We start from the raw sequence: 25,816 nt of genomic DNA on the forward strand, positions 1-25,816 counted from the left end.
GGAGTCTAATATTGTATCCTCATGGCTTCAAAAGAGGCTCCAATTTTCAACCTTTGACCCCTTCACGACAGAAGATTGACAGGTTCCCTTCCTCTGCAAAATTACCTCCCCAACCCCATGCACCTCTCACCTGTTACATCCCATCCTGTCCTTTGGCGGGTTGTGTCTGGTTTGGACCCAAGGCGAGGGCCTGTCATTTCTCTGTTTGTTGCCCCACGCAGATCTATGGCACTATACAAACAGTAGCAATTCGGGCTGTCAATTAATCACAGTTAACTCACACAATTAACTCAAAAAAACTAATCGCGATTAAAAAAATTAATTGAGATTAATCGCAGTTTTAATCGCACTGTTAAACGATAGAATATCAATTGAAATTTATTAAATATTTTGGATGTTTTTCTACTTTTTCAAATATTTTGATTTCAATTACAACACAGAATACAAAGTGTACGCTGCTCACTTTATATTATTTTTATTACAAAAACTTGCACTGTAAAAATGATAAACAAAAGAAATAGTTTTCAGAGCAGCAGCCGTGTTAGTCTGTATTCGCAAAAAGAACAGGAGGACTTGTGGCACCTTAGAGACTAACAAATTTATTTGAGCATAAGCTTTCGTGAGCTACAGCTCACTTCATTGGATGTATTCGGTGGAAAATACAGTGGGGAGATGTATATACACAGAGAACATGAAACAACGGGTTTTACCGTACACACTATAAAGAGAGGGATCACTTAAGGTGAGCTATTACCAGCAGAAGAGCGGGATCGGGGTGGGATGCGGGAAGCTTTTTGTAGTGATAATCAAGGTGGGCCATTTCCAGCAGTTGACAAGAATGTCTGAGGAACAGTGGGGAGTGGGGGGGTGGGGGATAAACATGGGGAAATAGTTTTTCTTTGTGTAATGACCCATCCACTCCCAGTCTCTATTCAAGCCTAAGTTAATTGTTTCCAGTTTGCAAATTAATTCCAATTCAGCAGTCTCTCGTTGGAGTCTGTTTCTGAAGTTTTTTGTTGAAGTATTGCCACTTTTAGATCTGTAATCGAGTGACCAGAGAGATTGACGTGTTTTCCAACTGGTTTTTGAATGTTATAATTCTTGACGTCTGATTTGTGTCCATTTATTCTTTTAAGTAGAGACTGTCCGGTTTGACCAATGTACATGGCAGAGGGGCATTGCTGGCACATAAATCACATTGGTAGATGTGCAGGTAAACGAGCCTCTGAAATAGTATTTTTCAATTAACCTTATACTAGTACTGTACTGCAATCTGTTTATCGTGAAAGCGCAAATTATAAATGTAGATTTTTTTTGTTACATAACTGCACTTAAAAACAACAATGAAAAACTTTAGAGCCTACAAGTCCACTCAGTCCTACTTCTTGTTCAGCCAATCGCTAAGAGAAACAAGTTTGTTTACATTTGCAGGCGATAATGCTGCCCGCTTCTTATTTACAATGTCATCTGAAAGTGAGAACAGGTGTTTGCATGGCACTCTTGTAGCCACATTGCAAGGTACTTACGTGCCAGATATGCTAAACATTCGTATGCCCCTTCATGCTTTGGCCTCCATTCCAGAGGACATGCTTCCATGCTGATGACACTGGTTAAAAACATAATGATTAATTAAATTTGTGACTGAACTTCTTGGGGGAGAATTGAATGTCTCCTGCTCTGTTTTACCTGCATTCTGCCAGATATATCATGTTATATCAGGCTCGAATTATGACGCAGCATGTTGTTCGTTTTAAGAACACTTTCACTGCAGATCTGACAAAACGCAAAGAAGGTACCAGTGAGAGATTTTCTAAGGATAGCTACAGCACTCGACCCAAGGTTTAAGAATCTGAAGTGCCTTCCAAAATCTGAGAGGGACAAGGTGTGGAGCATGCTTTCAGAAGTCTTAAAAGAGCAACACTCCAAGGAGGAAACTAGAGAACCTGAACCACCAAAAAAAGAAAATCAACCTTCTGCTGGTGGCATCCGACTCAGATGATGAAAATGAACCTCCGTTGGTCTGCTCTGCTTTGGATCGTTATCGAGCAGAACCCCTCATCAGCACGGACGCATGTCCTCTGGAATGGTGGTTGAAGGATGAAGGGACATATGGATCTTTCGCACATCTGGCATATAAATATCTTGTGACACCAGCTACAACAGTGTCATGAGAACCCCTGTTCTCACTTTCAGGTGACATTTTAAACAAGGCGCAGGCAGCATTATCTACTGCAAATTGTAACCAAACTTGTTTGTCTGAGCAATTGGCTGAACAAGAAATAGAACTGAGTGGACTTGTAGGCTCTAAAGTTTTACATTGTTTTATTTTTGAATGCAGTTCTTTTTTGGAACATAATTCTACAGTTGTAAGTTCGACTTTCATGATAAAGAGATTGTACTACAGTACTTGTATTAAGTGAATTGAAAAATGCTATGGGGGAATGGGGGTTACTGGTAAGTGAAAAATGCTGGTTAACTAAGCGGGAGGGAGTTTGGGTCCTAGCAGGGGTGTGGGGCTGGGGCATGGGAGGGAGTGTGGAGTGCAGACTCTGGGAGGGAGTTTGTGTGCAGGAGGGGGCTTGGGGCAGCAGGTTGGGGCATGGGAGGGAGTGTGGGGTGCTGGATCTGGGGGGTGCTCACCTCGGGCAGCTCCCCACAAGCGGCGACCTGTCCTGCTGCTCCTAGGCAGAGGCGCAGCAGGTGGCTCTGTGCTCTGCCTTCGCCTGCAGATGCCACCCCTACAGCTCCCATTGGCTGAGGTTCCCAGCCAATGGGAGCTGTGGAGCTAGTGCTCAGGTCGGGGCGGGGGCAGGGCACAGAGCTGCCTGCTACGCTTCCACCTAGGAGCAGCTGGGAGAGGTCGCCGCTTGCAGGGAGCCACCCGAGGTGAGCGCCCCCCAGATCCGGCACCCCAAAACCCCCTCCCATGCCCCAACCTGCTGCCCCGAGCCCCCTCCTGCACCCAAAATCCCTCCCAGAGCTCGCACCTCACACCCCCTCCCGTGCCCCAGCCCCTTGCCAGTCCTGCGCCAACTGGACTTTCAACGAAGATCAGAAATGCCGGTTTATAGAACTTTCTGATTGGTGAAGTACCGGATAAAACAGCTTTTATTGTATAATAAAAAACAAATGTAAAGTGAGCACTGTACACTTTGTATTCTGTGTTGTGATTGAAATCAATATATTCAAAAATTTGGAAAACATCCAAAAATATTTACATAAAGAGTATTCTATTATTATTTAACAGCACGATTAATCGGGATTAATTTTTTTAATCGCTTGACAGCCCTAGTAGCAAGAACATAAAAACATAGCAGGTGTGCCATATAATCTGACAGCCAGGTATAAGCTCAGTATAAACTCTGTATCTGGACACACACTGGGAAAGTCAAAGTTTCAAGGCTTGAGCTTGAAAACCTCAACAGGTCACTGTAAGAAACTACTTGTCTTCACTTTCAAGGCCGTTCACAACATATCCCCCCTCCCTCCCCCCCACTCCCATCATCTCTCATCCAACAGCAAAAGGTTGACTCCCACCTCCGATCAGCCCATGATGCCAGCCTCCTTCACCCACTTGCTAAATTTTCAAACCAGCACCTTCATGCTTTCTCCCAGGCAGCCCCCTCATGCTTGAGAGAAGGTCCTTATAGACATCCTTAAAAATTAGTTAGTCTCTAAGGTGCCACAAGTACTCCTTTTCTTTCTTCAAAACTAACTCATTCTCCTGCTTCAAACCCTCCTTAAAACTCCCCTCTGGCAGAAAGCCTACAGAAAACTGGACAACGGGTGGGTTGCTGGTGTTCTGAGATCACTGCCTGTCATGATGACCAATGTTGTTTCATTGTTTGCTTGTATTCCGCCCATCTGACCCCTCTGTGGTCGCTTGTCTCATACTTAGACTATGAATTCTTTGCAGGGCAGGCAGCGTCTCTTTGTTCTGTGTTTGTATAGCTCCTAGCACCATGGTCCATGACTGGGGCGTCTAGGCATTATGATAATACAAATAATAAAAGCGGCTAATGCCGATTTCTTCTCTTTCCAAGATCTTCAAGACATGTCACTTATGATCCTGAGGATCCAAGGACCCAGTGCCATCTTTGCTGACTACAAGTTGGTTCTTCATGTTTCTGTGTCCGATGCGGATAAAGTGAGAGTTTTCCATGCCAATGGTGAGCATTTAGCCTTCCTGTCTATCTAGGGGCTTGGGTGGCCCCATCACCAGAAAATCGAGCCACTCACATATATTAATGAGTTTAGGTGGAATTTGCTTGAGTGCCTAAATGAACTAGGATGGCTAAGCAGAACTAGACAAAAAACAGATGTTTTGATTTGCTGAAAATTGCTAAACTTAAAAAAATAGATTTGAGTCAAATGAAATGTTTAATTCAACCCCAAATAAAATGTTTATTTCATTTTTGAACATTTTCTAACTTTTGGAAAAACTTTGAAATAAAATTAAAGGACATTTCAAACCAGAAAAGTCATTTTGAATCGGAAAACTGAAAAGTTGCATTTTGAAAAGGTCAAAATCCGGAACTGTGGGGGTTTTTTGACCGAAAACAATTCAGTGCAAATTGACACAAATTGGCAACACGCTTCAGTGTCGCCCAATCTGGATTTTTTGCTAGAAAACAGTTTTGCCCAAAAATGTCCCCCCAGTTCAACTCCTAAGACTTTGTTCCACTGTCTGTTTCCGATATCAGCACGAAGCAGGAAAGTACCAACCCTAACAGAGGTGCTTAGAAATTAAGGACCAGACTGGGAAATGCTTTACGCTGCCAACAGTCCCCCTCCTTGTGTGAATAACTGATCAGCAGGGTGAGCAAGGGGTTTAACGCTGACCCCGCTACCTCGCTCAGGGACAAGGAGTCTGTGGGAATGTCTACACTAGGAGCGAGGGGCATGACTGCCAGCTCGCACAGACAGACTCACACTACCCCTCGTTGAGTTAGCATGCTAAAAATTGCAGTGTAGCTTCAGCAGCACGGGCAGAAGCATGGGCTCACCACCCGAGTACAAACCCATAGGGACGTACACCGGGCAGCTCCCCCCAGCCGCCATGGCTACACTACTATCTTCTAGCATGCTAGCTCAGACAAGAGCTAGCACAAGTATTTCTGCATGAACTGGGAATCCCGCCCCTAGCGCATAGTCTAGACGTACCCTGTGGCTGAGCCAGAAACAGAATCCATCTCTCCGGAGCCTTAGCTACAAGACCATCCTTCCTCCATGGCAGTCTCTTGACGTCCAGTGATCTGACAACACACTTGGAGCATAACTCTACAGCTCTCAACAGTCAATATCGTTCTACTTCTGCTTTCTCTGGCTTTGTAATCATCCTGATAATTTAGGCGTCTGTGTCATTTTACTTTCCTGTTCCTTCGACTCATTTTTCCTGTACAATTTGATGTCCTCCGATTTCAAAGGTATTTCCTGTCCTCTGAGCATCTCTGCATTCCCTTGCATTAACCTTTTTAGAAGATCAGGTTACAAGACAGTTAGGGTTATTAAAAAGAAGAAGAAGGCTTTGTTTGAAATTTCAGAGGGCAAGGTCTGCTTCTCACACCAGTTCGTCTCCGACGATGAACTGCGTTTGACGTTCCATTAGGCATTTCTAAGCGCGCCTGAGGCAGGCCTGACTGCCTGGAGAGCCCAAATACATATGAGTGGTGGGCACTGCTCTGTAATATGACTGCCAGCCCACCCACCCCACCAAATCATGATGCAAGTCAGTTTTTGCAGGACAAACTTCAGAGGGGGGCAGTGTGACCCAGGGGAACAAATACAAGGCTAGTATCCAAGATTGCCCAAGTTCTAATCCTGCCACTAACTTATTGCATGAACTTGGGCACAACACTTAGATCAAAGCTGGGTATCTCGCTGGGCAAACAGATTCTTATTTCAACACCTAAATCCATGGCTGAGTGCAGAGCCCCTGCAGCTCCCATCCAAAATGAGGCCATGGATTTAGGGAGCCAACTTTAGACAACTCACACTTGAAAGTTTTGGCTCCAGGGTATACAAAGGAATATTAACTGTATCCACTGGATAATGCAGGAGATGCTCTTCTTTGGTATACACCACCTTCCCCTGGCTGCCCCATCCACTCCAGTGTGTGAAATGTCCCGGTCACACTGTGGTGTGTATTCCTTTGTGTTCCTAGGCAGTGGCTCACTCGCCCAGTACGAGCATGTGCTGGGGTCGGATAAACTCTCCTACGTAGTGGATCGTCCCAGTGGACAAGAAGAGGAAACCTTCTATGTCGAGGGATTAGCCTTCCCGGACGCTGACTTCTCAGGGCTGGTTTCCTTCAGTGTCACCCTGCTAGAGGTCTCCGATAAGGTACAATACACTCTTGGACTATGGGCAGTACAGAGAGATGCTTCTAACTGCAGCGCCTTTCAGCCAGTGGAAGGATGATCACATAGGGAGGCAAGGCTCCAGGACACTGCCCTCACGGGGTTCCCCAGGCCAGCATAGTCCCCTTGCCCTGGAGGAGGTTTTCGGAAAGACCAAAAGGCTCAGACAAATCAGAAACAACCTTGAATTTCCAGCCTTCCAACTCTGGCTATGGCTTTCATTGCGTTGAACAAGGGTTCCCAGAACCTGAGCTTCTGGTCAGTTGCTCAGAGAGGAACCTTCCCTTGGGAGCACTTTTTGAGCACATCAGGAAGCATAAGACAGAATAAAGTCAATTAAACCAGCCTCTCCCAGATCCCCCTTGAGGTGGGCTGGCCTGTGACACTCATCTACCCTCTGCAACCAAATCTGGCACCCATCGGGGTCTCCGTGAAGAGAACCTGCTGTACCCCCAATCAATAACTTTCCCCTGGACAGTTTGGTGCTATCCATGGCTCTCCCCTCGAGCCCTCTTCCGGCTGAAAAGATGGGGCTGCTGACTGAACCCTGCGCCTGAATGAACCATCGTTTTAAAGGGCCGTACACACTACAATGTTTTATTGCGTTTGTTGCCAGCTTGTGATGTGATTAGGGATCTGTGTTTGTCACAGAGGTCGCAGGAAGTCACGGAGGTCGTGTTTGTCACGGGAACGACTGCAGCTCTGTGGCTCCCGGCAGCGATTTCGGGGCGGCCAGGGCAGTGGCTGGCCCCCAGGGGCTTCCCCCGCCTGGTGGTGGCTGGAGTGGCAGCGAGGCCCCCAGGGCTTCCCCCCACCAGAGGCTGGAGCGGCAGTTGGGCCCCCGCCCCCTAGCTGGTGCCACGGGCCCCCCAGGGCTCCCTCCCTGCAGCTGGTGCCACGGCCCCTGGGATTCCTTCCCGAGATTCAATCAAGGGTATTTATGGTTTATGTTATGGACAGGTCACGGGCCATAATTTTTTTGTTTCTTGCCCGGGACCTGTCCATGACTTTTGCTAAAAACACCTGGGATTAAATCGCAGCCTTAGATGTGATGGAGGGGTCCCGGCTACACACGCTGCAGTTAAGGCCCGGCTCCTAACCACATTCGTGTTTCAACATTGCCAGGGCTAGAGATGAGCTCAGTTACACCAGGACAAAGTGGCGTTACTGTGCAGTGTAGACAGGACCTCCTGACCACGTCTATGTAATTAGGCTAGCCAGGCCCCCCAACAGAGAGGAACCACATTCAGCACATGTTAAACCAACTCAGCTCTCCCTGCTGAGCCCTTCCAAAACTCAGACTGGGGTTTCACCCTCTTTTCCCATGGGAAGGGGCTTTGAGTGGCACTGGAGAAGACTGCTCCCTTCCGTGGGTAACAGAAGGGGTTAAGAAAAAGCCATGAAAGTGGCCAGCGCCCCCTGCACCCTGTGTGGAGATGGCGTCATAAGCGAAGTGGCAGCCGTGGATCTAACCATTGGGTGGCCCTCCTTAGCTGCACACTTGCAATTTAAAGGTGTTTCTTGCCAGGAGCTCTCCATCTTCTGCTCAGCTTGCTCTGCAGTTCAGTTCCCGGAAGTCCTGTCACTGCTGCGGTAAGCCTAGTGGAGAGTGGCGCACAGTTGGCTTCTGAGTCCTTCGTTTGGGAGCCATCCTGTTAGCCAGCAGCCGTGAATGGGGCATCTATCTAGGTGCTCAGCAATCTTGGACGCGAGTCCTTTTGTCCCTTCAAAGACCGGGTTTTGCTTTTGCTTGGTGCTCAGTGATTTTCATCTCTTGTTGCCTGTAGAACGCGCCAGACACCCCGGTTTTCACAGACACCGTGGTCTTCCGGGTGGCCCCATGGATAATGACACCCAACACCCTGCAGCCTTTGGAGGTTTTTGTCTGCAGGTGAGAGCGATACAAGTCATACGACGGATCATTTCAGTCACCAGTCTGTAATAGGGTGGGGTGGAGTCACGCTGATTCTGTGGCTCAGAGGAGCACGGTGGGTACATGTGTATCACGCTCACACAGCGTCCCGGTACAATGACCCTCTACTGCTACCAACTACAGACTTACTCCTTTAGTTCAAGCAGCACAGATGTGTGTGCAACGGCGCCCAAGCCTGGATGCAGATTCAAACCATACTGGTGCCCCTAGGATGGCACAGTCGGCTCCCCTCCCTGCGTCTGGCCATCTGCTGTTTGTGGGGCAATTTGTGTCCTTGGGGATGCATGGAAGGGACAGTCCCTGAGCTTCGTGACAGCAGAAACTGCAATTGTCCGTGGCACCCAGGGGAAGATTCTCCTTGAGTCTTGCCCCCGTCCCCTCCCCAAGGACAATCTAGCCCAGACTGCAGGGGAAGCCGTGTTGCAGGCTTGCTCTCCTGTTCTCCAGGTGCCCCGGTCCAAATGTTGAAGACCTGCTGCCACTGGCATCCATTGAAATAGGTTGAGCATCAAGGCCCCATTTGCCATGTTGCCGTTTTGCAAAGCTCCTCCTTCCACGGGATCTAAACTCACAACATTTAACAAACAGAGCAGCCTGTGAATGGGGAGCGCAGGGCATGGTTTGGTTTCTGGCTGGGTCCCCGTGACCCATTCCCCATAACGAATTGGCCCCTCTGCTCCATTTAGGTCCCTCTCTTTACTCATTTTCCTTCCAGCATGGAAAGAGACTCAAACCCTAATGGGGACTTTTTGGAGGCTCTGAGAGCCCTGGTGAGGAAAGCCAACTGCAAGCTGACCGTCTGCCCTGAGGTCGAAAACCGACACGACCGCTGGATCCAGGTAATAATACATGACTCTTACCTAACACTTTTCATCAGTAGATCCCAAAGCGCTTTATCATGATCTCCATTTTACTGATGGGGAAACTGAGGAACGGGGAGGCAAAGTGATTTGCCCAAGCTCACCCAACAGGCCAGGGATAGAGCTGGGAACAGAGCCCAGGTCTTTCAAGTCCCAGGCCACTGCTCAGGCCACTAGAACACACTGCGTAGCCCATCACTGTGTCACCACTGCTTCCTCAAAACCCAAACCAAGCCAACAGGGATTAGGAGCCTTATATGGGGCCAGAATCAAATAAATAAAACTGGCGACGTTCATCAGTAGGTGGCGTTTTGATCAGTGGTTGGCTACTACGGCAATCAGGACGGTACAAATGACGCCAGATAGGTAGCTAGACCCTGCCAACCGCCCCTTCGCTGTCTCAGCAATAAATTGGTTAGTCTCTAAGGTGCCACAAGTACTCCTTTTCTTTTTGTCTCAGCAATGACTCTCTCAGCTGCATTACCCAAGGCATCATTTTGCAGGCACTGGGGGAGAAAGGAAAACCACGCCCCCTCGTCATGTGGGGCCTATTTCATACTTGTGATCCTCTGCTTAGTTAACGCAGCCTGAAGGGGAAGGACGAGGGTTCATAGGCCCTGCAGGAAGAGCATGGATTAAGGATGGGATTGAAGGAGGAGAGAGCAAGGTTTGGCGTATACAAGCGTAAGCCACTGGTGAGCAGGTATTATAGGCCCCCCTGGAGTTGTTGCAGCCCCCAGCTACGTGTGCAAGCTCACGTCGTAGCAGCTCTGGAGAGCTGCAGTTCAATCCCCGGCGTGTCCACCACCAGGGGAGCCATCACCCAAATACCCCCCATGCACGCTTAGCCCGCACCACCCGTTCCCGCTAGTCAGCGACTGATAGCACTGCTGCTGTAAGAGACCTCCTCCCCGCTTTCTCCCCACAACAGGACGAGATGGAGTTTGGCTACGTGGAGGCTCCCCACAAGATGTTCCCCGTGGTCTTCGACTCCCCCCGGGACAGAGGCCTGAAGGATTTTGCTTTTAAAAGGATTCTGGTTAGTAACTATTTTTTTAAACGGCCGAGAACAGACTCTCTCCAGAGTGTTCCTGATCCTTGGGCGAGGTTTGGCCGCTCAGTGTCATCCGGTCTCTTAAACAGAACAGAAGGACTTGTGGCACCTTAGAGACTAACAAATTTATTTGAGCATAAGCTTTTGTGAGCTACAGCTCACTTCATCCAGTCTCTTGGAGCTCACCGCCCTGGAGAGGGGCTGTTGCTCATTTGGGGGCTGCTTGGAGGGTTCCTTCTGACTTTGGTGAGTTTACTTGTCAGGTGTCCAACATGTGCAGATTAAAAGCTCTAAATGCAGAAGCACCATTCAGCACACATTAATTCCAGCACACGGCCGATAAGCAACTAGCATCCATTAAAGCACCATTGCTCTAACCCTCAGAAAAACCTGCCACTTGCAATAGATGAGTCAGGCAATCAAATGCAGCGCAGCAGTCTCCTTTTGCTTACCTCTATTGTACAGGGCCACAACTGCACTGACTACAGTGGAATCACTCCCAGTTTAGCCTCTAATGTCCCAGTTTGATGCCAGAGGACGGAATCACTCGTGCTTTACATCTGGCTTCACTCCCTGCAAGGCCTGAACCTAAAGACTTAGCAGGAGAGTTTGCCCTGGATGGCTGGTTCTAAACAACGCCAACCATCAACCACTATGTCCCCCCACCCCCCCCAGCCTTTCTGCATAGACTTCTCGCTGGAAAAAAAATCTCCGTCTTACTGCAACGGAGCCATCCTCCAGAAAGGGCTAGAAAGCCCGGCTGTTCAAGGATCAATCCAAACAGCACTTCGCTGAACACAAGACCAAGCCCTGGGCAAAGTTAGAAGCAGAAGCCGGCTGCAGAGTTGCTTTGCTCTTTCCTTTCGCAGTTACGTTACACAAAGCAGAGGCCTGGCCACTCTGACCTGCGGGGGAAGTTGGTGGGCGTGTTCTGCGATGCCACCAGTGCATTTTGCTCGTGGAGACTAGACTAACTTTCTATGTCCTGGGATGGGAGAAAGGGGGCTTGCGAGTACGGATCTTTATACCCTCCCACACAGTACCACCTGTGCCAGGAACACAGCCCCACAGCCGCCCATTGAAACTGCCTGACCTTCGCTTGGTTTGGTCTCATATTCTTGGCTTTTGTGTTCATGGGCGGTTGGTGCTGGGGGCTCCATATTCTGTCCTCGCCTGGGGACACTAAGGGGGCCGCTTGTTTTGATGGCTAAAACAAAAGCACTTTTTTAAAAAAGGTGGGGAAGGGGATCCCGGGGGGGGGGGGGCTCCACTGGAGAGGGATGATTGGATGAAACTAAAAAAGGGGTGGAGTCAAGGGACTATAAAGCTGATCTCCAACAAGCTAGGTACATCAAGCCAATGCAAGTGTTAGTTCAGATTAGAGCGGGGGGAAGTGTGTGATGAATTTGTATGTGTGTGTGTGTGAGAATCAATTATTTGCTGTCAGTCACGAAGATGATGAAGAGTCAGTGGGGCAATCAAAGCGCAAGAGCGACTTTACAGCCTGGTGCTTGGGGCATGTCCAGAGGATGAGGGAGATGCAAGTTTAGATCTCTGTTCTGATGACTTATTTAATTTGTCATACAGAGTGGAACAGCAGTAGGGGGGAAGTGAGCAAGAGTAAGGAAGAAAACCCGGCCTGTGGCTTAGTGGCTGGGCTGCTCTCTAGCCCTGTAAGAGACCTGAGTTCAAACCCCTTCTCTACAGCAGGCAATGTAAAGCCCTAAACCCAGGTTTCTCACATCTTGGGTGAGGTCCTGGGCTCAGAGTTATAAGGAGACAAGCTCCTCCTCCATGTGTTTTGTGAATCTTGGCTTCTTGTTAAAATGCCCCAAAATTGAATGAAAATTGGAGATAGGTCAAAGGAAATGTGTCGCTCCACCCCACACAAAATGTTTTGACTTTTCGATTCACCAAAAATTCTGGAAAATCTTCATTTTCCATTCAACCTGAAACAGCCCTTTTTTCAATTTTCTTTGGAATTGCCAGTGAACTGAAAAATCCATCATCTGCCCAGCTGCACTCATAAACCCTGCTAGGGCTAGTCACGAGAGGGAGTCAGAGAGCCAGGCGGGACCAGTGTGGGTTAAACTAGCCCAGCCCAGTTCTTTCTATGTTGCTTCTTGTTGACTTACACCCCTCCCCAGCTGGGAACAAAAGTCAAGAACTCCTGGGAATGGATGGGGCATGTTCTACCACTTCAGGGAGGTGCCAAAGTGTGGCTCTGGATCTAGTATTATATGGTTTCGCAAAGGAGGTTGAATGCTTACCCTCCAATGATAGATTTTATTGGGGTGAGGCACGATTGGTTGAAAGGAACAGTGCCCCCTCCTGGCAGGGTTAGGAGAGGAGCGGATTTCCTTGCCTGGAAGACTGGCTCCTTGCTCTTCCACATGGCCGGCCTGGGTAAGGATTCTTTTAGATGGGCAGGTCAAGCCTTTAGCACATGTTCTCACAGCAGCTGCATGGGTGCAGGCAGGATTGCAACTCATCACCGCAATGAATAGCGCATCTAACTGGACGGTGCGTTGTGTTGGTCTCATCCCCAAAAGGGCCCTGATTTTGGCTATGTGACCCGAGTACCTCCTTACGGACACGTCTCCAGCCTCGACTCCTTTGGAAATCTGGATGTCAGCCCTCCGGTGACGGTCCAAGGGAAGACGTACCCGCTGGGAAGGATCCTCATTGGAAGCAGCTTGCCCAGGTGAGGGAGGAGCATGAGTTGGGACTTTTAGGCCTCCTACACTGAGGTCTTGGTGTGCAAGAGGATTAAAGGTGCAGCTAACAGAATAAAGACGCCAGGGGGGAAAGCTCCCGAGGGGGGAACTGGAGGGGAAATTTGCAGATGCAGGTAGCTTAATAGCTCGCTACTAAGGCCTGCAGTGGTGCGACCTTCCCCCTACAACCAACACGGTCAGCTTGCTGCCGAATTGCTGCTTGAGCCTCGAAAACAGCAGAGAGAATTTTCACGTTCCCTCTGCTGCCTGTCACTGCAGCTGCTTCAAGTCTGTTATCATCTCCTTAACATGGAAGAGGTGTTTTTAACCACGTGGAGATGCAATGTCTGAGCCCCATTCTGCACAGAGACATTAATGAAGCCAGAGGAATTTATACCCCCACCCCTCCGACCGTCTCTATCATGCAATGGGAGGGGATGGGCAACAAGATCATACCCTGCTGTTCCTAGCTAGTGACCATGCTTGTACGGCTCCCGTCACCACAGTATCTGAGCATCTTACAGGGGGGAGGGATAGCTCAGTGGTTTGAGCATTGGCCTGCTAAATCCAGGGTTGTGAGTTCAATCCTTGAGGGGGGCCATTTAGGGATCTGGGGCAAAAATTGGGGATTGGTCCTGCTTTGAGCAGGGGGTGGGACTAGATGACCTCCTGAGGTTCCTTCCAACCCTGATATTCTATGATTGATTCTATTTATCCTTACAACGCTGCTGGGAGATGAGGCAATGCTATGGCCCTATTTTACAGAAGGAGACCGGAGGCAGGGAGAGCCAAAGTGACTTGCCCAGGGTCACAGGGGATGATTGTGGCAGAGCAGGAAGCTAAAGGCTGGTCAGCCCAGGCTGGCATCTGAACCACCAGGCGATCCTTCCTCATTGGCCAGTATTGCCCTTCGTTTCAATGGAGCGCACTTCCGTGGCCTGCAGTTTGCAAGGCTTGCCAAACCATGTATATTTGAACACACAACCTTAGGCGCCAGCCATCCCCAGAGCTAATAGACTTGAAGACCCTGGAGTGCATGTTGATAGAACATGGTAGCAGCACGGGAAGAGCCTTATCTAATCCAACCGTCCTGAGTTACAGGAATAGGAAGTCTCCTGGAGTGCTCTTATTTAACAAGCTTCTGAGGTCACGTTTGCTCAGAGACGTGTATTTCCAAGCACCACCTACAGGTGTTCTGTCCAAGGAAGCAGGTCAAGGCTCATCTCACCACCTCCACTTTATCAGCCTGTGTAACAAGGTAATATACTTACAGTGAGGGCTGGTGGATAGTAAAGCATAAGTGGAGGAAGAAGTGATTCCACTTACTTTCGTTATATGGACAGAGAATGGGATCCCTGCCTGCTGACCTAGGAGACACCTGTTATCCCACCAAGAAAGCATTCTGCTTTGAATCTGCCCTTTGAATGAAGCTGAGCCAAGCCCAGCAAGGGCTGCTGGGAAACTCTCAGCAAGCTGGCAGCTCTGCAGTATCAACAGATCCTGGTGACATTGTCAGTACCAGGGTCTGGAAGAACAATCCTGCTTCTTGCTGCGGAAGAATTCACCAGCCATGATGTTCGGCTAGAGGAAGGACCAGAGTGGAAGTCTGGTTTTTAATATCTCCACACTGAGAGTTGGAGCTGGCCTCTGTGACTTTAGAATGGCTTGAACCAAACCCCCCTGATCAGGACACCACCAAATGATGGAGACATTTGGATCTGAGTTCTGCAGCTTGGGCCCATTTCCCAGTTTGAGCAATGGAAATATTATTGATCTGAGACCCTTCCTTGCTCTGAGTCGCACCGATCTGGATAGTGCCGTTGATCCGAGTGGGACGGCTAGCATGGATAAATGCTACTCAGTGGATTGAGAGTGGGACCTAAATTCCCCATGTAATAAAGTCATTTGAGCTCCACTGTGCATGTCAACCTATTAGAGATTGAAGCTAAAATATAGAGTTTAGGGACTTGATTCCTCATTGGCTTGCACCCATGCAGCATCATTTCCCCAGTGCATGAGTACAAGTTGCTACCATTCTGATGTCTACACCCGTTTTGCACTAGTGGGAATGACCCCACAGATTGCCGGGCAAGGGAGAGGCAGGCCTTAAACAGGAAAAGAGGGACGGCTCAGAAAAGGTTAAAGGCCTGGAGTGAGTGGAGGCTGGTTTGCTCTGCTCCGAAAGACTGGTGACTTGAACTCAGCAGCTGTTCCGGGCAGCCAGTACGAGGCAGTTCAGCTAAAACAAGAGGGCTGAGATGTGCTTTGTGTAATAAAGAACCCTGCTTTACAAAGCAGTCTGTTCACTGAGACAAACAGCCCCCTCCTCCCGAATCTGGCCTGGCGTTTACGTGGGACATTCAATGGAATAGCATTACCAGCACAAACTCAGGCATTTGGAAAGGTCAAGCAAAGGCACTGTCTCAGAATAGCAGCGTATTGGCAATTTTTATCAAGACACAGCTAGTTATGAGGGAGGGTTGGGAGTTGGGACTTCTGGGACTGATACGAACTCCTGTGTTCTCCCCTCCGTCTGAGTTCTCAGGTCGGGCGGCCGGAGGATGACAAGGGCCGTCAGGGACTTTCTCTATGCCCAGAAGGTGCAGCGCCCCGTGGAGCTCTACTCTGACTGGCTGAGTGTGGGTCACGTCGATGAATTCCTGAGCTTTGTCCCGGCCCCCGATAGGAAGGTACCACTCCCCAGGTGACGTTTCTAACCAGCCCTTCCCTCCCTTCCAGTCAGGCATGGTGCTTGGAGAGCATTCTTCATCTGCGCCTCTGGAAGCAATTTACAGAGGTTGGGAAGCATTCCTCCCTTTTGATTGATGGGGAAATCGAGGCACATGGGGAGGGGAAAGTGACTTGCCTGAGGTGAAATGGTGAGTCTGTGGCAGAGCTGGGAATAGAAAATGCATCTCCTACCTCCCAGTTTGGTGCCCTACCTACTAGACTGTACTGTCTCCTTTTAGAGGGGGAGAAGTCACAGAACATGTGTCTATAATAGTTACACTCTTGCAGTAACTTAGTCTGTAAGCCACATGGATGCACTTTTGGCTGTGTTCCTGTTATTTTGGGCTTGCATAATCCTCTCCACACATACTCTGAATTCCTCTAGTGCCTTTCACCTGAGACTCTCGATGCTCTCTGTATACATCAAATAAGCCCCGCAATCCCTCTGTTAGGATGGGTAAATAGCATGGCCATTTTACAGATTACGAAAACTGAGGCAGAGGAAGCGACTTGTCTGAGATGACACACTGACTTACCTCAAGGGACAGCATCATGTAATAATAACAACATATATTTGTAAAAGAAAGTCTCTTTGCCTCTGTTACCTGATTCTCTTTGGGACACATGGCTGCATCCTGATTCTACGATCACTTCAGCAGAATCAGGCTCGTTACACTTCTGGTTCCAAATGCAGATTTTCAGCCCAATTGCCTTTCATTTTTCTCATGCTTCCATGGGCAAAAAAGCTTCCAATTCTCTGATATTCCACTGTCTCTCATGGGGCGGGAGGGGAGAGGAAGAAATCACACGAAATGAAGAGGAATGTTCTAGGAAGTTTGGGTTAGATGCACATGGTTTTAATTCTAATGTATATTTCAGCAGTGCTGAAACCTCCCAACTATAGTTGGGGGCCAGCTGTACCTGCACAAGGTGGCAGATAGTCCTGCCCCAAATCATACACAATCTAGATAAGGCAGGTGGGGTGGAACAGACAAGTCTGCAGGAGAGCTGGGGCTAGAACCCACGTCTCCTGATTCCTAGGCTACTGCCTGGTCGATTGCCTGGATGTACTAGACCACACAGCCTCCTGTGAGGGTCTTTTTTGGCCCCAATTTCCCCACTGCTGCTTCTGTTGGTTCAGCTCCCCCAGAGATAGCAACAGTGGCCACTCTAGTGTAGACAGGATTCCGGCAGCCATTGGTGTTCTCACCATGCTCAGAGCAGGTCTGCGTAAGGCAATGCATCAAGTGCTGGTGAACACCAGTTCCCCAGCTACAGGAGCCCTCACACCATTGTGTCACCAGTGAGGCTGAACCAGTGAGATGAGAGATCTTGGAGGAAGAAGTCTAATGTAGACAAGGCCAGACACTGACTGACTCTCTCCGTTAAGGGTTTCCGGCTGCTCTTGGCCAGCCCCGATGCCTGCTACAAGCTGTTCAAGGAGAAACAAAGAGAGGGGAACGGCAACGCGGTCCAGTTTGCTGGTGAGTGGCTCAGTCAGGACGCCTTTGGCACTCACAGAGGCCGTCGGGTGGTTCTCACTTGCTGTATTCCTTTCCTCCCAGGGCTGGATAATGTGAAGACCATAACAATAGACGAGATGCTGGCTGATAAGACCCTGAGGAGTGACAGTGAATACGTGCAGGTAGGAGTGGGGAAGAGGGAAGGCCTGAAAAAGACCCCAGTAATAACAAATGCAGCACCCTAGAACTCCTATGGCTCCTCCCTTACTGAAGGAGCATGCATCCTCCTGCAGTTTGAGCAGATCAGCTCATGGGCTTTGTCCCAGAATCACCTTGGACGTGATCCATGAAGAGGCGGAGGTGTGACTGTGGGCGTGAAGTTCATGAATTCCACCACATGCAGAGGGTCAGCCACCCATACTGAGTAATGCTCTTCATCATCACCACGGCACACCCCAAAAGGAGGTCGTCTCCTTGCAGATCAAGACCAACCCGGTTGATCTCTAGCTAAGTCCTTAAGATGGTCTAGTTGGATGGTCAGATTATGTCCATCTTCTCAAATTAACCTCAAAATTCCCCATCTCCTCTGTGACTCGAGGTGCCTATGGTAGCCCACACTGAAAATGCCAAAGTCAGGGCAGGCTGCTCCCCGAACTGGTGGTTAACACTGTAGTTGGACTCACCAACCTGTCACAAACTGTGCTCCTGATCCCCCACACTGGTTATCAAGAAGCCAACCAAAAAGAAATCAGCCCCCTTTCTTGCATGCCGGTCTCAGGCTCCCAATCAGCAAATAGGTCCAGTAAAGTGAGAAGTTATTTAAAACTCTACTCACTATACAAAATGTTCTTCTGATCCCCAAAGGGCCAGCTGTATTACCAGATCAATACTAGTTTAGATCTTACCCAAAATACCACGCTGCCAGCCAATCCTTTTGTATCTAAAACTAAATGTTTATTATAAAAGAAAGGAAAAGAGAAGAGAATTGTTAAATGGTCAAAGCAATCAGATACATAATATGACTTCAGAGTCCGTATATCAGGTTCATAGCAGCATTGGTGAGTTAGCTGGCTTGTAAAGTCCCTCTGGGACACACCCAAAGCTTGGATGAGTCTATCAGTCCTTTGTTCAAAGCTTCAGATTGTAGAGAAGTTACTCCAGAGGTGAGACGCAGGAGTGAAGACAAAATGGAGAAGAGGCAGCTGCCTTTTTATATCCTTTGCCATGTGGCTTGAAAATCCTTTGTCCCAAACACAAACTCACAGCACACGGGCATGGAAAAGCTCTTGGTGTCCCTGTCCACAGGCACGTCCTTGTCCCTACATGTCCTGCTGACTCATAGGGGTAGCTCCTGGCTTCTCAACGGGCTCATTGTACAGCTGATTGTCCTTGGTGGGCCATCAAACAGGCTAGATAGTGCTGATGCCAATCTGTGTGGGGGCGTCAGACAGATTGCAAAACACAAGTTTGAGACACAGCTATATCACACATATTTATAACTCACGATACAACGATGATACATACCTATAAACAAGATGATCATACTTAGCAAAGCATAACTTCTCCACTGATACCGTACATGGCATATCTTGTAAGATTCATAGCAATTTTGTAATATTGGTATCAATAATATTATAAATGGCCATACAGCATCACATCCTCTCCCTAAAGACCATATATGCGACATGTCTGAGGGAGAGAATCTTTTATAGCAAAGCAAGGGGAGATTTCTAGTGGATAGCAAGTTACAACCTTCATTGCTGTAACAGCGGCTTTAGAACAGGTGCTGCGTAGATAGGAGAGCAGAAAAGTCCAGGGAAGACCAGCTGCAATGGAGCAGTGGTTTAAAGCATCTAATGGTACAAAAGCAGCGAAGAACATGGTATCTGGTGTCAGGGGGCCATGCGTGACAACATTCAGGTGGAGTCCCAGTGTGGACAGGGGAGAATGAGAGGCTCCAGAGGTCCTGATCCAAAGCTCATTGATCTGAACGGGAATCTTTCCATTGAACACAATGGGCTTTCAATCAGGTTCCTCATGGCGTTGTTATGTTGTGTCCAGTTGCTTCAAGCTGAGAACAGGGATGGACTGTACAGTGATTCCTGACAACATCTAGAAGGGGTAGAATCTTTGCCCTGGGAAATTAACTTATCCCAATAAAACTCCTCCTCATACAGAATTACCTGCGCGTTTGTCGCTGCAAATCACTAGCAGCAGAAATACAGCGCCTTCGCTCCACTCGTCCCAACTGGCCCGTAGTCACCTCCCTCCTCTCCAATCCTTTCTTCCCCCAGAGCTGCATTGACTGGAATCGACATGCCCTCAAGGAGGAGCTGGGACTGACTGAGCAAGACATCATTGACATCCCTCAGCTGTTCGTGTTGAACAGTTCTCGAGCGGACGCTTTCTTCCCAGACATGGTGAGGGGACCGTCCTGCTCATGCAGTTGCTTCTCATTTCTGTCCCATCCTCTGCATTGCCCAACAGGCTCCTATTCCCCACTTTGCTTCCCCCTGCCAAGCGCTCAGTCCTTATCTTCCATAATGTCCCTCTCTTCCCTGCCTTTCTCCTTCCCCCTGGTGACCTCCTGGAACTCATTCAGCTCCCATGCCGTCAGAGAATGGGTCTCAGACAGGAAGCGAAACCTCCCTGCTAAATGCAGGAAGGTTGAAAGCAGAACTGAGCAAATGACAGATTTTTCAGTTCTGTGGTGATTTAGAAAAGTCAGGGGGAAAATCTTTTTGGGTCAGACCAAAAAGAAAATTATTGACGTTTTCAGCAAAGAGTAAACAACAATGGTTGAGGGGTTGAAGGAAACATTTTGTTCCACTCGAAACGTTTCATTTTGATTTGGATAATTTTTTAATTTTTGAAAAACAACTTAAAAATAAAAGGAAAGGAAATTTCAAAGCAAAGGGTTGTTTCACAATGAAAAATGGAAAAATTTCCATGGGGAAAAAGGCAAAATGAAAATTTGATTTGGGGGGGAATTTAAGATTTTTTTTAAAAAAAATGAACAATTCTGTGAAATCAACACAAATCCATAAAACATTTCAGTGTCACTGAAACTACATTTTTTAGTTTAAAAAAAGTTTTGGTCGAATAATTGAGACCAGCTCTAGCTAAGAGGATAGGACACAAGCCGGGGTTACACTGAGGAGATGCCCTGTTTGGGACCACGTCTGGCTGTTGTATGTTCCACAGTCCATCTGTCCCTTTTCTCCTGGCTGCAGGTGAACATGATCGTCTTGGGGAAACACCTGGGCATCCCGAAGCCGTTTGGGCCAATCGTCGATGGACGGTGCTGCCTGGAAGAGAACGTTCGCTCCCTGCTGGAGCCGCTGGGCCTGACCTGCACCTTCATCAATGACTTTTTCTCCTACCACACCCTCTTCGGGGAGATCCATTGCGGCACCAACGTCCGCAGGAAACCCTTCTCCTTCAAGTGGTGGAACATGATCCCCTGAGCAGAGGAGGTGAAGCCCCAACCCGCTGCTCAGCACTAACGAGGGAACATGGGACCAAGTTGATTCTAACAAACTCTGGATAAGGGCTCCTGGAATCTGGCAATCTAAGAAGTTTTGTAAATAAAGAGAACACCATCCAAGGAAGCCCTAGACCCTAAGTTGGAAGCCCTAGACCCTAAGCTAGAAGCTCTATCTAGCATGCCATTCCTTCATTCTTCTAACACACGTTCCTGCCACTGCAGTTAGAGCTCAGGTGCTCTTTAGAGGTGCATGCTAATCACAGCTACACATACATAGCAGTACATAATGCACAGCTGCACGGCTCCATTATTCCTCTGCATTTTAATATCCACCACAAACTCACCACCTACAGCGGATCCTGCTTCAGAGCTTGGTGTTTTAGCCATAAGCCTGGTCTCCTCTCCCCCACCACAATGCCTACCCCTGTATCAGTTTCAAAACCTACTAATGTTCCAGTATTATAGTCATCTATCAGGGAGGCCGAACTAGGGAGCCAGGTCTCTTATTCCCAGCTCTACAAGTGACCTGCTGTTTGATCATAGGCAAGTCACTTCCTCTCTCTGTGCCCGTCTGTAAAATACTTCCCCTCCTTCATATGGGGCTTTGAGATCCAGGGCTGAAAAGCCCAATGGTCATGCAAAGTATTATTTTTAAACTATATATCTGGATAGCCAAGGAGGAAAGTCTTTCCCCCTAACTTCCCTGGCAGGACAGTGATTTTTAACTGTCATCAAATCTCATTAAGAGTTTGCACTGTTTCTGGCTTGGTGTTGCAGAAAGGCTGCTTAGGGCAACACAGTACATGACCGTGCAGTCAGAATGTGGGCATTTCAACTGGAAAGCATCCAGGGCTTTCTCCAAATGTCTCCTGTTTCCCATGTATTCTTCCATGTTGAATTTTGGATGTTGTATATTGTTGGTAAGAGCTAATTTATTAATTACTAACTTGCCTCGAGTGTATTTGCACCTTATCGACGCACAGCATGGATTATCAACTGGATTTCACTCAAGACCTTCAAGTGCAAAGCACAATTCTCTGCCACTTGAACCACAGTATGAGCTCCATCAGCTGATAGCAGTAGTAAGCTATTACTGTGACACTTTGGGGGTTCACCCACACCAGTAAGGGGTTGTGTTGCCAGCCTCCCTGTCGGCCTGGGTACCTCTGTGCTGTGCTCCTTTGTGTCAAAGCCCTGACCTAAGCAGCACTATAACCTCACCGTGGCTTCTCCCAGAAGTGACCCCAACAAACCTTCCAGTCCAGAGTTGCCCCCAAACCATCTCCCCTGCAGAGTCCAGTCCCTCTGCCTGGACCCACACAACAGTTCTCGAGTTCGCTGTCTTCAAAGAGACAGAGCCCACCCCAGCCTGTTAGTTTGGCTGAGGACTCACACTAAGATACAGCACTGAGCTGGTTTTGTAATAAAACAAAAATAAGTGTATTAACAAAGAACGGAGGCGAAAGCGATGACGAGCGCGAGTGAAAGAGACCGGGAAGGTTACAAACAGAACACACTTCCTGGCGAGTAAAACCTCGCAAGTTACAGTCTTTGCCTCCCCAGTTTCCTCACCTACCTCATGTTCTCAGCATCCCTCGTCCTCCAGACTAGGGGTCCCAATTCTGACTGGCTCGAAGGGTGCCGCACCCATCATGTCCCCTCAGTCATGGATGACAAAATGGCTTTTGCCTCTGCTTGTATCTTCCCAAAGTTCAATTGTTGCTTTGCTTTTTACTAGTCACCACCTAAGTTCCCTCTCAGGTGCGTGGCTGTGCAGGAGGTCACCAAGGGCCGTGCATTTAACTCCCCCAAGCCTCTTCCTCCCAGCTCTGGGGCTGCGGCGGGGAGAGGCGCTCTCCCCTGGCCCCAACCCTGGAGAAGCCGTGGCGGGGAGAGACGCTCTCCCCCAGCCCAGGTGCTGCTGTGAGGAGAGAGAGCTGGGGGGAGTCCTCTCTCTCCGCTGTAGCCCCGGGGTAGCCTGCACCCCATACCCCTCATCCCTGGCTCCACCTCAGAGCCCGCACCCCCAGCCAGAGGCCTCACCCCCCCCAACACACCCAATCCCTCTGCCCCAGCCTGAGCCCCCTCCCGCACCCTGAACCCCTCATGCCCGGCCCCACCCCAGAGCCTGAACCCCCAGCCAGAGCCCTCACCCCCTGCACCTCAACCCTCTGCCCCAGCCCTGAGCCCCCTCCCACACTCCGAACCCCTCAGCCCCACCCCCACCACACATCACCTCCATCTTGGTGCAGATAACAAAACTCATTCTGCACATGGATGGAAAAATTAGAGGGAACATTGGACAGTTGCTAGTTTTCCTCCACCACAAACCCCAGTTGTTCCTGGGGGGGTGCCACCTCCATCCCTCGTTGCTCCATGGTCATTTCCCCCCAACTTGCTCACCTGACGGCTTTGTTTACCTTGCATGCAAATGTGCTTTTCATTGTCTCAGGTTCCCCCGGCTTAGTTTACATTGGAGACACAGAACCTGTGAAACCACATTCCTTGGGCTTAAGCCCTGTCTGCCAAACACATCTGAGGAACGGATTGCCAGCCCCTCTCTCTAATTCGTTATGCGCCGCTCAGACGCACATCACACAATAGTATGAATGGCCAGCGCGTTACCAGTCGGCCTTCGACACATCATACGATACCTTTTCGATTCAGATGATGACAACAGCGATTTGGGCAACGAGTGTGCCAGGCCTGATGAGAGTTATGGGGTGCTGGGCCCTCTGACACTGGGACTCTCTGGGTCAGTTATCCTCTAGGTTGCTGCTCCACTAGAGAGGGGCATGACGCGCCTAGCCAGCGTGACACACGTCTCTCTGCAGGAGAGCTGCACTCCGGTTCAGACGGGTGCTCAAGGGAGGAATTGAAAATGGGACCTCCCAGGACCGGCTGCTGGGGACAACACTCATTTAACAGCAAGCTCCTGCAGGGTGTTATAGCCTCCCTCTCACTGAACGGGCCCTAAATCACTGGATGCACCGTGTGCTTCAAGCCATTTCTCTGCCTTTATTAAATCATCTCCATTCCCAGGCAGCCTCAGAAGACAGAACTCTTGCTCCCCGACAGAGACTGGTCCGCCCTTAGCAACATCATGCAGGGGGCGGAATTGCAACCCTGACCGTTGTACAAGTCAATTGCTTTCAGGCCGTTTCCCCAGGAGAACAAGATGCTGCTGCTTTAACTGTCCTGGATGCAATCCTCACAAGGAAGATGTCGTTCAGTACAATTTGTGCAGGTCCTTTCAGAACCCCTGGAATTTTGGCATCAGTTTTCCAGTGAAAAAATGCCTACCATTTCCAGGACGCTCTTTCGGGCGTGACACCCTAATTAGTCTTTCCACTTTAGCTATCCAGTGGAGTTGCTTTAGATTAGCAATGCCCCCACCCCTGGAGTGCTGGGCACCACAGCCGCAGAGCCCCCAGCCCTGGAGCACCTGCTGGGATGCCTCAGCACTTCCAGCGCTGGGTGGGTGACTCCAGCACCCACAGCCCCGGAACGGTGGGAGGGCCCCAGCGCCAGGTGGCCCCAGCACCGGCCCTAGCTGCCCTAGGACCCGGGCCGCAGGCTGGCCTGCCATAGACCCACCCCCAGCCCCAGCCCCCTTTGGGGAAGAGGAGCAGCCTGGGCTGGGGCTGTGGGGGAAGAGCGAGAAGCAATAGGGGTCCTCGGGGCGGAGCATGGGCAGGGCCATGCCTGGCTGTTTGGTGAGACTCAGCTTCCCCTGGCCTGCGATACCCACTGCCCATGGCACAATTCCATGTCACTGGTCCTTGTTGCAGTGTGAGGAGGGCTTAGCTAATTGAGCCAAGACTGAAGGACTCTTGACAAACTGGCTGAGCTTGAGCGTGATGGACCAGAGCTGAGTCTGAGATCTCACTATAGGCACATTTCAAAGCACCGAAGTCCTATTTTCAAAAGTAACTTACGCACGTGGGCCCAGATCCTCAGAGATATTTAGGCACTAGTCCAAGTCTCATCAACCTACAAGGAGACTTAGGCCCTATTTTCAAAATTGTCTTGGGCACTTAGGAGCCTAAAACACTTTGGTGCCTTTGAAAACTTTATCCTAAATACCTACGCTCCCCCCAGCCCACATTCAGGCCTCTGCATCCCAAATGCAGTCGCTGTAGAATTCCACGCCAGGCTCTTCTGTTCTGGGCAGTGTGCTAAACGCTCATGATGTTACTGCTTTCAACTTGAAAGCATCATTAAGTCCAGCACGTGAGCTAACCATAATTAATTGCTGCTGGGGTTATTTTGCCAGGGATCAACCCCCATTGTGAGGCAATAGGTCATTGGCTATTAGGTTGCACAAAGTCATTTCCCAACAATAAAAGTATAAACCAAAGAAGTCGGAATCTGAGGCTTGCTTTTAGTTCGGTACAAATTCAGTCCCATGCTTTGCTCCCCAAAACACCAGTGCACCATAGGTAAGACATAATTGTTCCACACACACACACACACACACATTGAGCACGGGCCCACGAACTCTTGAAATGAAGTGGCTCAGATGGGGCACCCAAAATTAGTGAAAATGTAGGCCTAAGCCTCTCTGTGCCTCAGTTTCTCCATCTGTAAAACAGGGATAACAGCACTGCCTCAATTACCTCCCAGGAGTGTTGGGGCTTAGTAGAAGATGTAAAGCACTACATGACTGCTGAGAGTTATTGTTGTTACAGTTTTAAAGGCAAAATTATAGACATGTGCAAACATATACAGACGCTCCCCGAATGAGCTCCATTGCAGTGAGTGACCAAGTTTGTTCCAGGAACATGCTAAATATTTTAAGATACTGGCTCTTCTTACATCCGCAGTTTCTGTTTCCTTGGTGTGCAGGTATGTAAAAGAGCCCTACAGTACATGGACAGGCAGGCACCAGAGAGGATGCTGATCTACTCCCAGCCCTGGAAATTGGCAGTACCTTAGATAACTGGTGTTTCCCCAAGTTAACCTGTCTCTCTTTCCTCCCATTCTTTCACCCCCTGCTGATGTTGCTGACCTCTAAACAGCTGATCACAGCAAGCAGAGTTCTGCTTGCTTCACAACCTGTCCCTCCAATCACCAAGCAGAGATCCTGGAGGTGGGATTACATCTATCTCCAGCTAATCACAGCCTACCGGAGAGAGAGAGGAGGGGTGGGACACTTGGCCCATGCCTTTTAATCTGATCGCGCTGGCTCATCTGCTGTAAACAGAGCAGCA

General features: G+C 49.1%; 1 protein-coding gene across 1 annotated transcript in view; it reads left to right on the top strand.

Annotated features, from left to right (window-relative positions):
• The window catches only part of LOC144277048 (protein-arginine deiminase type-1-like), a 38,177-nt gene extending 17,594 nt beyond the window's left edge, over positions 1 to 20,583 (top strand). The window contains exons 6-16 of the mRNA XM_077837571.1: positions 4,044 to 4,169; positions 6,164 to 6,342; positions 8,147 to 8,250; positions 9,008 to 9,131; positions 10,084 to 10,191; positions 12,759 to 12,910; positions 15,469 to 15,613; positions 17,044 to 17,137; positions 17,219 to 17,298; positions 19,411 to 19,536; positions 20,350 to 20,583. Of these exons, the coding sequence (XP_077693697.1) occupies positions 4,044 to 4,169; positions 6,164 to 6,342; positions 8,147 to 8,250; positions 9,008 to 9,131; positions 10,084 to 10,191; positions 12,759 to 12,910; positions 15,469 to 15,613; positions 17,044 to 17,137; positions 17,219 to 17,298; positions 19,411 to 19,536; positions 20,350 to 20,583 (1,472 nt within the window). The remainder of the gene's footprint in view (positions 1 to 4,043; positions 4,170 to 6,163; positions 6,343 to 8,146; positions 8,251 to 9,007; positions 9,132 to 10,083; positions 10,192 to 12,758; positions 12,911 to 15,468; positions 15,614 to 17,043; positions 17,138 to 17,218; positions 17,299 to 19,410; positions 19,537 to 20,349) is intronic.
• The last annotated feature ends 5,233 nt before the right edge of the window (positions 20,584 to 25,816 follow it).

This window comes from Eretmochelys imbricata, chromosome 18 (genome assembly GCF_965152235.1).
Source record: "Eretmochelys imbricata isolate rEreImb1 chromosome 18, rEreImb1.hap1, whole genome shotgun sequence".
Lineage (NCBI taxonomy): Eukaryota > Metazoa > Chordata > Testudines > Cheloniidae > Eretmochelys > Eretmochelys imbricata.